At 39.9% G+C, this 13,112-nt stretch overlaps 1 protein-coding gene across 2 annotated transcripts in view; it reads right to left on the bottom strand.

Annotated features, from left to right (window-relative positions):
* Window positions 1-2,800: 2,800 nt before the first annotated feature.
* Cenpf (centromere protein F) overlaps window positions 2,801-13,112 on the bottom strand; it is a 42,939-nt gene continuing 32,627 nt past the window's right edge. For both annotated transcript variants that reach the window (XM_040738252.1, XM_040738253.1), the window contains exons 14-18: window positions 12,250-12,402; window positions 11,757-11,916; window positions 10,363-10,836; window positions 8,971-9,149; window positions 2,801-3,599 (exon numbers count right to left, since the gene is read on the bottom strand). In XM_040738252.1, coding sequence (XP_040594186.1) covers window positions 3,396-3,599; window positions 8,971-9,149; window positions 10,363-10,836; window positions 11,757-11,916; window positions 12,250-12,402 — 1,170 coding nt within the window. In that variant the 3' untranslated portion in view covers window positions 2,801-3,395. The remainder of the gene's footprint in view (window positions 3,600-8,970; window positions 9,150-10,362; window positions 10,837-11,756; window positions 11,917-12,249; window positions 12,403-13,112) is intronic.

The following is a 13,112-nucleotide window of genomic DNA, read 5'->3' as shown; positions in this document are numbered from 1 at the left end:
TTTGACTCCCACTTAATTACTTTTATGGCATATTGCATTTGAGTGGTTTTCAAAGAACCCGGAAATTCTACAATAACCCTAAAGTAGTTAGAAGTCATTTGCAGACTCAATCTTGTAGACTCAAAGGAGTACCTGAATTTGCCAGGTTAATACACCTGGGAACTTAACAGCACTGACAAGACAGAATAACTTGGAATCAAGTGAGAAAACTCAAATGCATCTTGAAGGTGAACATACATGGGGGTTGGGGTGGAAATCAGGCTACACATAAAAATGCTACTCCCTCACTGAAGATGCTGTCCCACAGGAGCACTGACAACGGCCATGAACACAGCCACATCAGTTCCCATTCAAGGAAAATTCTTTCCATCATGCCATACTGTGCAGATGACAACTCAATTTCCAGATCTCTGAACTTGATTCATTTCCCCATATAAGTCAGCTGGAGCTCTATTTGTAACTCAGACACTTTATGAGACAATTGGAACCAACAAGCTTATTTTTCATCACTTACATAACTGGAACTCATGACACATGTTCCAACTTTCAACTATTCTGATTATAAAACTAAAGTGTTAGCCATTTTTAGGATCCAACTTCCATATTCACAGGAAAATGATTGCTATCCCTTTAAATGGTGGGCTAATTTTCAGGCTAGGTGGTCCAAAGACATGGAGCCATATAAACCAGGGCCACTTAGCTGTTCTATGGGACCTAAGCACGGCTTTTAAAACTGTGGGTGGCAACTTACATAACTTAATTGGGGTTAGGGGTCACAACACTACAGCACAGATTCAGCACTACTACATGATGTGAATGGCAGTGTTGTTTTTTACTTTTTACACTGTACACTAAGGTTTGCAAACAACAGAGACTTAGTGTTTTCCTATGGTCATTCTTTAGCATGTATCAAACAGGTATTATCTTTGGATTGATTTTAAATCTATACTACTTGGGTATGTGCATGCATGTTTGGGTGCACATGCCACAGCAAGCACATGGAGATGAGAGTGAAGCTTATCCTCTTCAGGTAATCAGGTTTGGGCCCACTGAAGCATCTCGCCAACTCCAAAATGTTTTGTTTTTAAAAATGCTGCTTAACTCAAGTTTTACACACACACACACACTCACACACACAATTATTAATGGATTTTGGCTTCAGATTGGGACAGAACTTATATTTCTGAAATGTCTCTGGAAACACTTGTACCATCTTGTATTACACGTTTATGTGAAGCAGGGTTTCGCACTGGTGATTATAAAATGGGAGCGCCAGTCAACTCAGGGCAACATTGAATGCTCTTACATCCTGCATTCTCAGATGCTCAGCTGAGATTTCATCCTTTATGTAAAGTAAAGAAACCCATTAATTTCTTTGGGAAGCAAACCGGCTTCTTTGAGGAAAATGGTGAAATCATACGTACACCAAAAGGCGTTTGGCTTTGCTTTGCTGGCAGCACAATGCTTGACACTGACTCATATTGCCAGCCTAAAATAAACTTACATTTTATCAGTAGACATCTGACTGATATACTAGTTTATATACCAAGTACAGTCTCATGAAAAAGGGATCTCAAATATCAGTTTTAAGTATTAACCTACCAGGCATGGTGGCATCTGCATCTAACCCAGTACTTCAGAAACACAGGTGGATGGATGAGTTCCAGGTTAGTCAGGCTACACAGTGAGACAGTAGTTACAATCTCACCCATACACAGCATGCTGGGGAAAGTGCCCATGCACTACTAGTGTTTGACAAAGAAAGCCTTTTGCTTTCTATTCAGACATCCCTCTAAGAACCATCGTCAACATGCCAACATGCTCCTCACTTGCAGCAACTAACCATTCTTTACCCTCACCTTGACATTCAACCAAAGGATACATTCATTGCTTCTGGTAAAGGAAATATTCCACATCACAAAGGAGCTATGGGGGACCTACAAAAAGAGGACCCTGCTTTCCAGCAACAGCCTGTGTCAGATCTGTCACAGGTGACATTTCATAAAGAGATGGACACCATTCAGCTTAATGCTAGTGGTTATCTTCTAATAATGGAACTGCTGTGGAACAGTCTTTGTACACTGTAAATATGAATTGCTCTCATTGTCAATAAAAAGCTGATTGGCCAATGGTTAGGCAGAGAATGCTGGGAAGAGGGCAGAGTCATAGGTGTTGACAAGAGACACAGAGGGAGCAAGACATGCTGGTGGACAGGTAAAGCACAAGCCACTGCCACAGCACACAGATTAATGAGTTAATTTAAGTTGTGAGTGCTAGTTAGTAATAAGTATGGGCCAACAGCCAGGCATTTACAATTAAGTCTGTGTGTCAGCTTTTTGGAAACTGGTACGCAGGAAAGAAGTTTGTCTTTTGCTGGAGACATTTTTAAAATCAAAACCGACCATGAAGACTTGGATGTCAATCTGAACTGAAAGCCAAGAATTAAGTTAAATTGAATTATCTACTATTTAAATCCTGAAAACCTTTTTAGGGCACAGGGGCTTAGTCAAGGTTTTATGTGATATGGTTTAAATGCTCCATCTTTTCAACTGACAGATGGAAATATTCCATCTCTGTACCTTTACTGATGTGACTTAATGAACACAAGGTTTCAAACAGCTGGATACATCCACTTGCATACCATCTGTATGACCAATATTCCAAAGCATGTCTCACATTCAGTAAGCATACTGGTATCATGTATTCAAAGATGTGTACCAATGGTTCAAACATCTCACCATGATGTGGTGCCACTAGTTACAACACTTTTATATTTAGGAAATAATTTTTACAAAAAAGATTTTTGTGAGAACATATTTTAATATATCGCCAGACACAGCAATGTATATCAAAGAACTATGATGACTTTAACAAGAAAAACACAGTGAACATAAACATGATCTATACCACCTCTAAGATGTCTGTAACAATCAGACTAAATAGAAATACACATTCCAACGCCCCCCACACATTATGAACACATTATATGAGTAGAAGGTTATGAAACACAAAGAATGAACACACCACTCACACAGGTTCTTATTTTACTCAGCTCAAACTCTTAGATCAACTATTTCCCACCTAACACTTTACACAAGAAGTTCCTAAATCAAATCATTGCAGGGTTTTTACATGTAAAATTCACACAAACAAATCACCATGTGCTTTCCATTTCATTGCAGCAAACTCCCAAGCTCTACCCGCTACCATTTACACCCGCAGTTAAGAGCAAGGAATTGTTAACAGGTGCTTCCAAACGTGTCCCATCTTACATATGGGAGACCTGAAGACCCCACGGAGAGCATAAGGATTCAATTATAAAGTGCTCTTGGCTCAAGACAAGTCCTCATAGGCAGACTGATTTGGCTAATGCCACCTTCCGGAACCCTGACATCTCACTGGACACGACAGTTTTCGTTGATTGGTGGGTCAGGCCCAGTAGTTGGGCTGGAAGCAGGGTGGCCCTGCTTAACCCTCAGGCCCTCCCTGGGGCTCTCCGCAGAGTCTCTCCCAGGAACATTACTGGCTGTGAGAGACTTCTCTAGGCATTCTGGTACGGCAGTGTGTGAATCCACAGAGCTCTGCTGAACAACCTTGACCTGCAACATACATAATGTATTAGTTGAAAAATCACACATTTTTCTCAGTGGTTGTCACTGTTTTGTTTTATAGGGGACTGAAGACATTATACACCCTAGGTCCCCAGTGAGCTACATTCCCATCCCTATTTTCACTTTGGATTTGAAATAGAGGTTCACTAGTTGCCCAGGCTAGCCCTAGACTCATTCTGTAGGCCAAAGAGACCTTGAACGTGTGATCCTCCTGCCTCAGGCTCCCTGGCTGGTAGACTTAGAGTTCTATACCTGGTCACATTTCCACTCCCAAGAGATGAAACTGATCACCTGGGTCAGCTCTTCTGTAGGAGGGACTAAAATCTTAGTATCTTCCTCTGTGAAAGCAGGAGCCACCTGAACAGAATTAAAATATCAGCTGCACCCTCTAACAAGTCCCAAGCTTCTCTGACACCACTGAAGATCAAAGCCTCGATCCCAAGCAACTGTGGCATGTCAGAATAAAAGGCGAACTGTCTGAAAGCAAAGACTGCATCTTATTTACCTTTACTCATTCTTTTTTTTTTTTTTTTTGGATTTTTTTGAGACAGGGTTTCTGTGTATTGATCTGGAGCCTGTCCTGGAACTCTCTATAGACCAGGCTGGCCTCTAACTCACATAGATCCGCCTGCCTCTGCCCCCTGAGTGCTGGGATTAAAGGCGTGAGCCATCAGCCCCTGGCACTTACACTCATTATTAATGTGCCTAATCACATAGCAAATGCCCAACAAACTCCTAACTAAAAATCAAAGCCTGCCTTGATGGTCCTGAATCCCTGCTGAATTCACAGTAAGTGCAACACAAATACATACAACTGACTTCAGAGGGAAAAACTATTTACAACATGGCAAACACCTACATAACTGAAGTGTCAATCACACTCTCTTGTTTTTGTTTCTTTGTTTGTTTTTGGTTTTGGGAGACAGGGATTCTTCGTGTAGACCTTCTTGACCTGGAAGGTATTCTGTAGACTAGGCTGGAGAACACAATGAGATCCAACTGCCCCTGACTCCCAAGCACAGGGATTAAAGGTGTGTACTACCACCACACCACTCTCAATCATTCTGTTAATAGTGTTGTTTCCATACTTGATTTGCAAGACAGGTATCTAATAATGAAGTCCAGGAAGAATAAATCCCCCATGATATTGTGTCTTTTGGATGAAAGAGATTATACCAGAAAACAAAACTAAGAAATGGTAAGATGTTGATGTAGTTGCTAAGTCAAAATTTATGATACATAGAATACTTAGGAAATATAAGGTATGAGAATAAGAAGGTCTGAGGGGAAGGCTATGTATAAAGTGCTTGCCTTAAAAATGTGAGGACCTATGTACAATCCCCAGAACCCACATAAAAAGGCTGGGCATGAGGCATGACAGTGCTCTGGGGACTGCTGGCTCAACAGCTAATTGGACTTGATGAGCTCTAGACCAGTGAAAGACCCTATCCCAAAATACTGTGGAAGACAAGGGAGTTCATAAACAAGAAGTTAAAAGCAAGAATGGAAGATTCGTATACAAGATCTACAGAAGGAGGCAGAGCAGCAAGGTGAGACTTGAGATCAGTCGAGCCCAGGAGTTCAAGACTAGCCTGCACAACAGTGAGATGCAGCTAAAAACAACAGAACAGCCTAACGGGCCTAGTTAGGCCTGCCAACTTAGATACTCAGGAGGCTACGGAAAAGGATAACAATGTTCAAGGACTGCTTGAACTTGGTTCAGAGTAAATTCAGGCCAGTCAGGCAACTTAGCATGACACTGTCTTAAAACTTAAGAAAGGCCGGGTGGTGGTGGCGCACGCCTTTAATCCCAGCACTCGGGAGGCAGAGGCAGGCGGATCTCTGTGAGTTCGAGGCCAGGCTGGACCGACAGCCTCCAAAACAACACAGAGAAACCCTGTCTTGTAAAAACAAAAACAAAAACAAACAAACAAACAAAAAAACTTAAGAAAGAAGGCTGGAGATGGAGCTCAATGGTAGAGAATGTGTTTAGATGCACCAAGCCCTATGTCCAATTCTACCCAGTACTGCACCTCACCCTCCAAAAAGGAAAAGAAAATTAATAAAAATTTTAAAAGAACAACTGTTCTGCAAGTACAGATAGGTCTTCAGTGCAGTGTCCCAAAAATATATGACAGACACTCCCTAAGCAAGATTTCCAGGTACAGTTTTGAAACAGGAAAAGAGAATGGAAGATTAAGAGAATATAAAAAATAAAATTTAATTAAAAAATGGAAGATTGCTTTTCTATTTGTAGTCTCTCTACAGGAAGCATGTGACTTTAAAAGGCAATTAGAAGGCCGGACTGGACCGACAGCCTCCAAAACAATACAGAGAAACCCTGTCTCATAAAACCAAAAAAAAAAAAAAAAAAAAAAAAAGGCAATTAGATAATTTTGCATTGTGAAAAACACAGTAAGTAAGAAAGCCTGCTTCTGCCTCAGATCACATTCACAGGAGACTAAAAAACCAGCATTCAAGGACCAGGAGTTGATAGAAAATTGTCATGTGTCAAAAGTTGAAGGGAAGAAGTCTTATTGGTACTACCATTTTTTTTTTCTTTTTAAGAGAAGCAATGAGAGCAACCAAGACAAGGGTTTCCCTTGAATCTATCAGTCACAGGGACATTAAGTTGTTTAAGTTCATCAGTGAAAGAGAAAAGGAGGGAGAATGATGGATCACACAGAAATAAGGAACTGAGTCAGCAAAACCTAATAAAGTGACTGCAGTATATTCCTTGGCTTTTCTGACATGGAACTAAGTCAGAATGTAAAGTGTACACAGTCTCCTTCTGAATGGTCTACAAACACACAAGGCTCTGAATCTAACAGGCATGCCACTACCCATCTTACCAGTGATGTCTGCAGCCAGAGTGGGGAAAGAACAGAGATGTGGAAGAAATAAATCCTACTAGCAGGAGTGGGTGGGGGTTGGGTAGTAATACAATGTCCTCAAAGAGCTGTGAACTCACCCCTATGCTCAAGGCATCACTACCATCCATGTGAGTCTTGCAATTTATAGAGGCCAACCCCCTAGGCAGCACCAGTCAGGGAATCAAGTCTATAAACGGTAGCTCTTTTGTCTCCAGCAGACTAGGATTTCCTGGGCTTCCTCATCTCAGTGACATAGGCACCCAATGCATCTTACCCATTTTTCCCTAGCCTGAACTCATCAGATAGTAACAAATGGCATAAGGAGCTTCCTTGAACTCAGCCTTCACCTTAGGGGAGAATTTACAGTCTTGAGTGTCAAAGCACCTGTTTTCGTAACAAAATCTTGTTCTGTGTTTTCTAAACTAAATGATGAAACATGCTTGTACAGAGCATCTCAGAAAATGCTGACTTAAAGTGAAAATGACTAGGCTATGTTTTTAAAATATGAATCTAATCCAAGTCTCCTAGACCTTCTTTTCAAGAGGACCCCCTGCCATTCTTCAAGTGCACAAAACTGCTTTGTAATACATAACTGCTGGTGCCAACTAGACTGCATGTAGCTAATGCAGAGAACACAAATCTGCAGGAAACCATGGTTACTGCTCTGTACCAGCAGGCTCCACAGCAGTGTGGAGTGCAGGCCCCCTAGTGTGCAAAACTCTTTCTCCTAGGTAATAAATCTGAACACCACATGCAAACTGCTTTTACCATCAATTCCTTATGAAGGAAAAGAAAGAGAAAAAGAAAATACCCTGTGGTGACTTCATAGAACAGTTTCCTATCTTTATAAAAGCCTTATTACTAAAGACACTTCAAGATAATACAGCTCCATTCATTCCTCAAACATTTGTTACATGTCAGACTTTTTATTAGTCATGATGACATAGGCAAACTAGTTACATACTGCAAACCAGAAAACAGATAATTGGGCAAGCAGTACCCAGGGAGTCAGTTCCTTTTGACAGTGGAGTTCAGATCCTAGCTTAGTGCCTCGTTTCCTGTCGTAAGGATCCTGACATACAGACCATCTGTATTACATACACCACAGAGAGAAAGGAATGGGACTTTTTTTAACTGAGGGGTGAAAGGTGCTCCCTATCTCCCATGGCCAACAGCTCTAGTCAAAGCTTCCCAGCTTCACTCCTTCAGGGAACTTGTTACTGTACAGAGCTTTCATCATCTATGAGGGAAGTCAAGACTCACTCCTCTACAATACTGTATTCCAGTATTGTTGGCAGGGCCAACAGGTGACTTCAAGTGAGAGGGAAACAGAGATAACGGAGGGGGTTAGGAGAAAACTGCACAGGATAATTTACTACTTCTACCATGAAGAGTGGACCACTCCATTCCACTGTATGGAAATTTTAAGATCCTTCCTCACTGTTATAAGCTATGAGAAAACATATGACAAGGTTTAATTATATATACCAATTCCACATCAATCAAAACAAACCAAATTGTAATGTGTTGCTGTTCTGATACAACTAATCACCAATTTTTCTGGATTCTATGCTAACAACCCTAACACACACGAGCCACTTACTACACTTGTTAAAAACAATTTTTTTTTGCTAGTTGAAGATTATCCGATTGCCTACTTAAACTCTGACAAGTGAACAAAGTAACATCACAAAATTTTAAAACTTACTGAAGTTACTTTAGAAATTTCCAAGAATAATCCCATGGCTCCCAGTTGGAGAAATACAAACAAGTTGCAAAACAGAGGTGTGAACCTGGGGAGATTTGAATCTTTCAGAAAGGTCATCTTCATTCTTTTATCATACCAGTGTAAGAGATCAACAAATAAACCTGAGTTAAGAAATATAATGGTTGTAACTTCGTGTGTACAAAGCAGAGAGAGAGCTATGGTGCACACCTGTAATGCCAGCACTCCGGAGGTAGAGGCAGAAAGACCAGGAGTTCAAGGCCATTCTTGGCTACACAATGAGTTCAAGGCAAGCCTGGGATTTTAAAAGTTAGGTAAAACACATGAAAAATGGTGCTGCTAGTATGAATTACAGTATTAGAAATAAAAATCAGCTGAGCAAATATTCTCCACCTTTTGCTCAATGTAAAGAATAAAGGCCACAGAGAATCAGAAGCCTTGACAGGAGAGGGGAGATAACAGATTGTAAAATCTCAACAGTGACCAAAACCTATGTCCCAAAGGAAAACCACCTCTTTAAACCGTTTAAGCCATGATTGAAACTCTCTTACAAATGTACTTAGTGTCCCGTAACACCACCACTTCCCAGAAGCTATTTACAAGCAGCCCTTTGGGTAGAGGAGGAGATTAGGCCTCAGGAAACTGATGTGTATCCTTGGACTTGGTCACTCCGGCCTCTGAGTGAGAAACTACAGCAGCCAACTTGGGTCATCTAACAGATTTCCAGGATGGCAGGCGGGAAATGACATTCACAGACTACCTTTTGTGATCTGCTGCCATCAGCTGTTGGTTTTGAGAACTCTGCAATGTTTTCTTTGCCCGGTGATGTGGAGGATCCCACTAACTTCTGTGCAGCAAGGTGGGGGCTGGTTCTGATTGCCATGGTTGTTCTCCGCAGGATATATGGACTTGTTTTTCCTGTAGGAATGTCAGCAAACCCTAAGGGCAAAAAAACTGCTTGTCAGAAATGACATTCGTTAGGGACTTTCTGTTTTAGCTGTGCCTGCAATGGAGTTCAGGTGCTTGTGTATGTACAAAGTTTCAATAAAATAAAAATAACTACAAAATCTACCTTCTCCTCAGCCACAGAGAACAATGTATTAAGCTACATAATTGCCTTTGTGATCATCAAACGAATTGGAAAATTAACAGGTTACCCCTTATTAGAAAGATAAAAGATTTAAGACACCACACTGAGGAAAAAGGATCAGGGAGAATCACATTTAAAAAAGTTTTGCTTCTTCTACATGGTTGCATTATCTTGCATTTTCTAAGATAGGCAGGACATTTAATACAGTTGAAAAGGCCAGCTCTTGTCTGAAAAGGGAAAATGTAAACAGTGACTTTAGGACTTGTAAGAGTATCTTTGTATTTGTCCATAGTGTCTCCTTCCAGCAAAGGAAATGACCTGACTGGTGACAAGAAGAGAAGGCTAGCCACAAAGACACTATTACAGCAGCATTCAGATCTAACTACAGGCAATGTTCTTAATCCCTTACAAATAAGTCATCTACTAGAGTGACCAGCCAGCTAACTACTTTGGAACCATGGCTACCAGACCATAACTCCTCCAATCAGTTTTGACTTCAAGGAGTAGGGTAAAAGATCCAACCTGCTACAGATTATTTTTTAATAGAACTATATGACTGAAGCTGGGATATCCTAGCACAAAGAGGCTAAGACAGGAATCCTTCAAGATTAAGAATGGCCAGGGATACTCAGTAAGATTCTGTCTCAAAATATTAAAAAGAATTAAAAATCAAGACTGACTTACTAGGGGGAAAAGTGTGTTTATGTCGTAGAGACTGCAACAATATCAAATAGGTATGAAAATTCTAAACTCTTATTTCCAGGAGGTCAATGTTAACTAGATCCTTTGTCCAGTTCATGTGGCTCAAGAAAGGGAAAGGTGAATTAAAAAGAAACAAAGAATTTCTAACAATTTCAATGGACTAATCTCTCCAGGCAGCTAAGCCTAATATATAATTGAAAAACCACAAAAGTAAAGGTTTCTATCTTTCCACATGCTGACTTTATGTGAAATCTCGAATTTTCACATTTTAATGCTAGGAATTGAATAAAGGGCCACAAGCAAGTTAAGCACATGGTCTATACCCTTAGCCCTGTAATTCTGTGTGTAAACTATGCGTACCTTTTTTTACGACTTCTGGGAGTCCCTCTGGCTCAAACTCAGTCTCTTCCTTGTCCTCAGTAGGGTACATGCTACTATTGATGGTTTTCCTGCTTTTTTTAGAAAATGTCTCTGGTGTACAAGGTGTTGTCCCACCACCATTCTCCCAAATTACGCTGGACCTTTGCCTCTTGCCTGAAGTTTTATTTTGGCCAGATGCTGACTTCTCACTGACAGAAGTGGTTGGAGATGGTTCTGGAACCGAAGAATTCAGCAAAGGAGAACTATGGAGATGCTGTTTGGATTGTTGTGAACTCAGACGAGCAACTTGTACTTCTAGCATCTCTTTGGCTTTCTCTAACTCCTCATGGCTTATAAGCAGGGAACAGTACTTATCCAAGTACTTATCTGCTTCCTTGATTTTTTCTTCAAGAGTCTCTTTCAGCACTTTGTTTTCAGTCACTAATTTAACTGCATTATCACCCACAACAGAATCTGTAGAAAATAAAGAGATACATCATATACAACTTGCTGCTGCTCCCAGATATTATTATAAACAGCTCCCAGCAGGTAATTTTTAAGCCTTTTAAGTTCTTTGAACTTTTCCAGAAGTTAAGGACAATCATCTGTTCATGTCTGAAGAATATGAAGCACAATCTAGTAGATAAGTTTAAATAAAACACATCAAAACTTAAACTCCCTTATAGAATTAGTTACAAGAAATCAAGCAAATTAACTTTTCATATCCCCCTTCCCATCCATTCTTTCTGCCACAAATGAGTAAGCAATATAATTCAGTAATGATCACAAAGTCTATCTTATGTGGTTTGGGGACAGGTGTCCAAAGGCTATGAAAACATTTTGAGAGAACACAAAGATGGCTAGGTACAAATATAGAAGAACCACATGAAAGCAGAGGCCTCAGTCAGATTCTAGATTCCAAAGCCTACTCCAGTTACATTCTCAATGGGAAAGACCACTGAACTGCCCTGCCACACTCTATCTAGAAGCCTCCCACACACACCAGCCACAGGCTATCCATGGAAAAGCAGAATATATGGGTGGATAAAAGTGGCAAGTTAATGACCAATAAGCAGAACAAAAGGAAAAAAACAGCTACTCAAACAGTACCAAAATGGCAAACTCTTTATGGATAACCATTAGCAAAAGGTACCATTCAGGTTTTCCCCCATGGAAATAATTCTATTTCTGAATGTAGGCTTCATTCTGAATCCTATAGTTACCACACAAGGTTAAGCCCACAATTCAGAAATTAGAAAATACTACAAAGAAACTATTAAACCACTTTTTAAACATGAGCACCAAATGGAGATTGAGGTGAATTTTGCACATGCACACAGACTGCTGACCCCCAGAATGTCTATGGTGACCAGTATGCCCCAGCTAGCACCCACCAGCTTTCTGCTTCTGTGCAGCTTCAAGTTGGGAGATCTCTTTCTCCAACATACTCTTTTCTTTCTCCAGTTGTTTACAAGATTTGAGCAACAACTTTATTTTCCCCTGAGCACGCTGAAATTCCTTCTCAAGCTGATTCACATACTTACGATGCTCTACCTACAAAAAACATGTAATTTCATTTAAAAACTTGAATTTCATTTTACAAGTATATAGAAAAACAACTAAAACATATTAAAGCAGCATATAGTAGAGTTATGTTTAAAATACACCATCTCAAGATTCATAAAACAGTCCCCTCTCTTTTCAGTTCCCTAAAATCTTCCTGATAGCCAATGTGGGTTTGGGAATTTTTTCAGCATTACATGACATGTGTTAGATGGAGAAAATCACTACAAATCTGAGTATTATATAAGCTTAGGTTCTAAAATCTGAAACAAAGTTTGATACAAATTAGTAGAGCATAAAAAAATCTGCCATGAGGAATCTTACTTTGAGGCTCTTTAGTTCTTCTACCGGAACTTTTAATTCTTCAGTTAGCCTATTTTTCTCTTTATTGAATTCTTCTTTCAGGCTTGTTGTTTTCTGTACCATTATATGCAGTTCCCTCTGTAACTGTGCTTCTTTCCCAATCATTGTGTTAACCTGAAATTTAATATTCATTAGCAACTGTTCTGGGTGGTCTGTTCTTACTGAATTACCACCGTTAAACACACAGTTTCTTTAAGAAAACAGAACCTGGCTGATGCCCCCTACTAACACACTCACCTGGTTTTCTCAAAACCTACTAATGAGTTTCCATTTTCTCCTCTGCAAAAACTTAAGATAGCAGTAAGAAAAAAAAAAAAGGCAGTTAATATTTCTAAGTCTTGAGACCCTTTATAAAGGTGTTAATTTGAAATAGCATCAAAGAATGTTTTGAGGGAGTGCCTTAGTTTTTTACATTTAGTGTCTTAGATTTTTATCTGCTCTTAGCTATCTACTAATCCTTCCATGCTACTCCAATTCAATAGAAACATGCCAAGAATTAAAGCTATAAATAAACAAATCTTAGAGAATATAGTTGTGATAGACTTCATTTTCTGGACATTTCTTTTTAGTTATCTGTTGAATAAAAAATTTAATTCTTAGGAATTCCTTTCTTGATCAGGCTGATTTTTCTTAACCCACACCCTGAAAGCCATGAGTGTTCCAATGGTCCTAATTACATCAGTATCTTTAGACATTCTCTCTCCTTAAAGGTTCAAAGGCAGAGGCTGCCTTCAGATACTAATTCATTATCTGAAACACTCTTGCCACATTGGTTCTCAGCTAGATAGGGGGATGCTTCCATCCCAGTGAACCCAAACTACAGA

The sequence above is a fragment of the Mesocricetus auratus genome, unplaced genomic scaffold (genome assembly GCF_017639785.1).
Source record: "Mesocricetus auratus isolate SY011 unplaced genomic scaffold, BCM_Maur_2.0 Super-Scaffold_100676, whole genome shotgun sequence".
NCBI lineage: Eukaryota > Metazoa > Chordata > Mammalia > Rodentia > Cricetidae > Mesocricetus > Mesocricetus auratus.
Note: the sequence above shows the minus strand (reverse complement) of the source record. Positions and strands in the feature narration are given on the sequence as shown.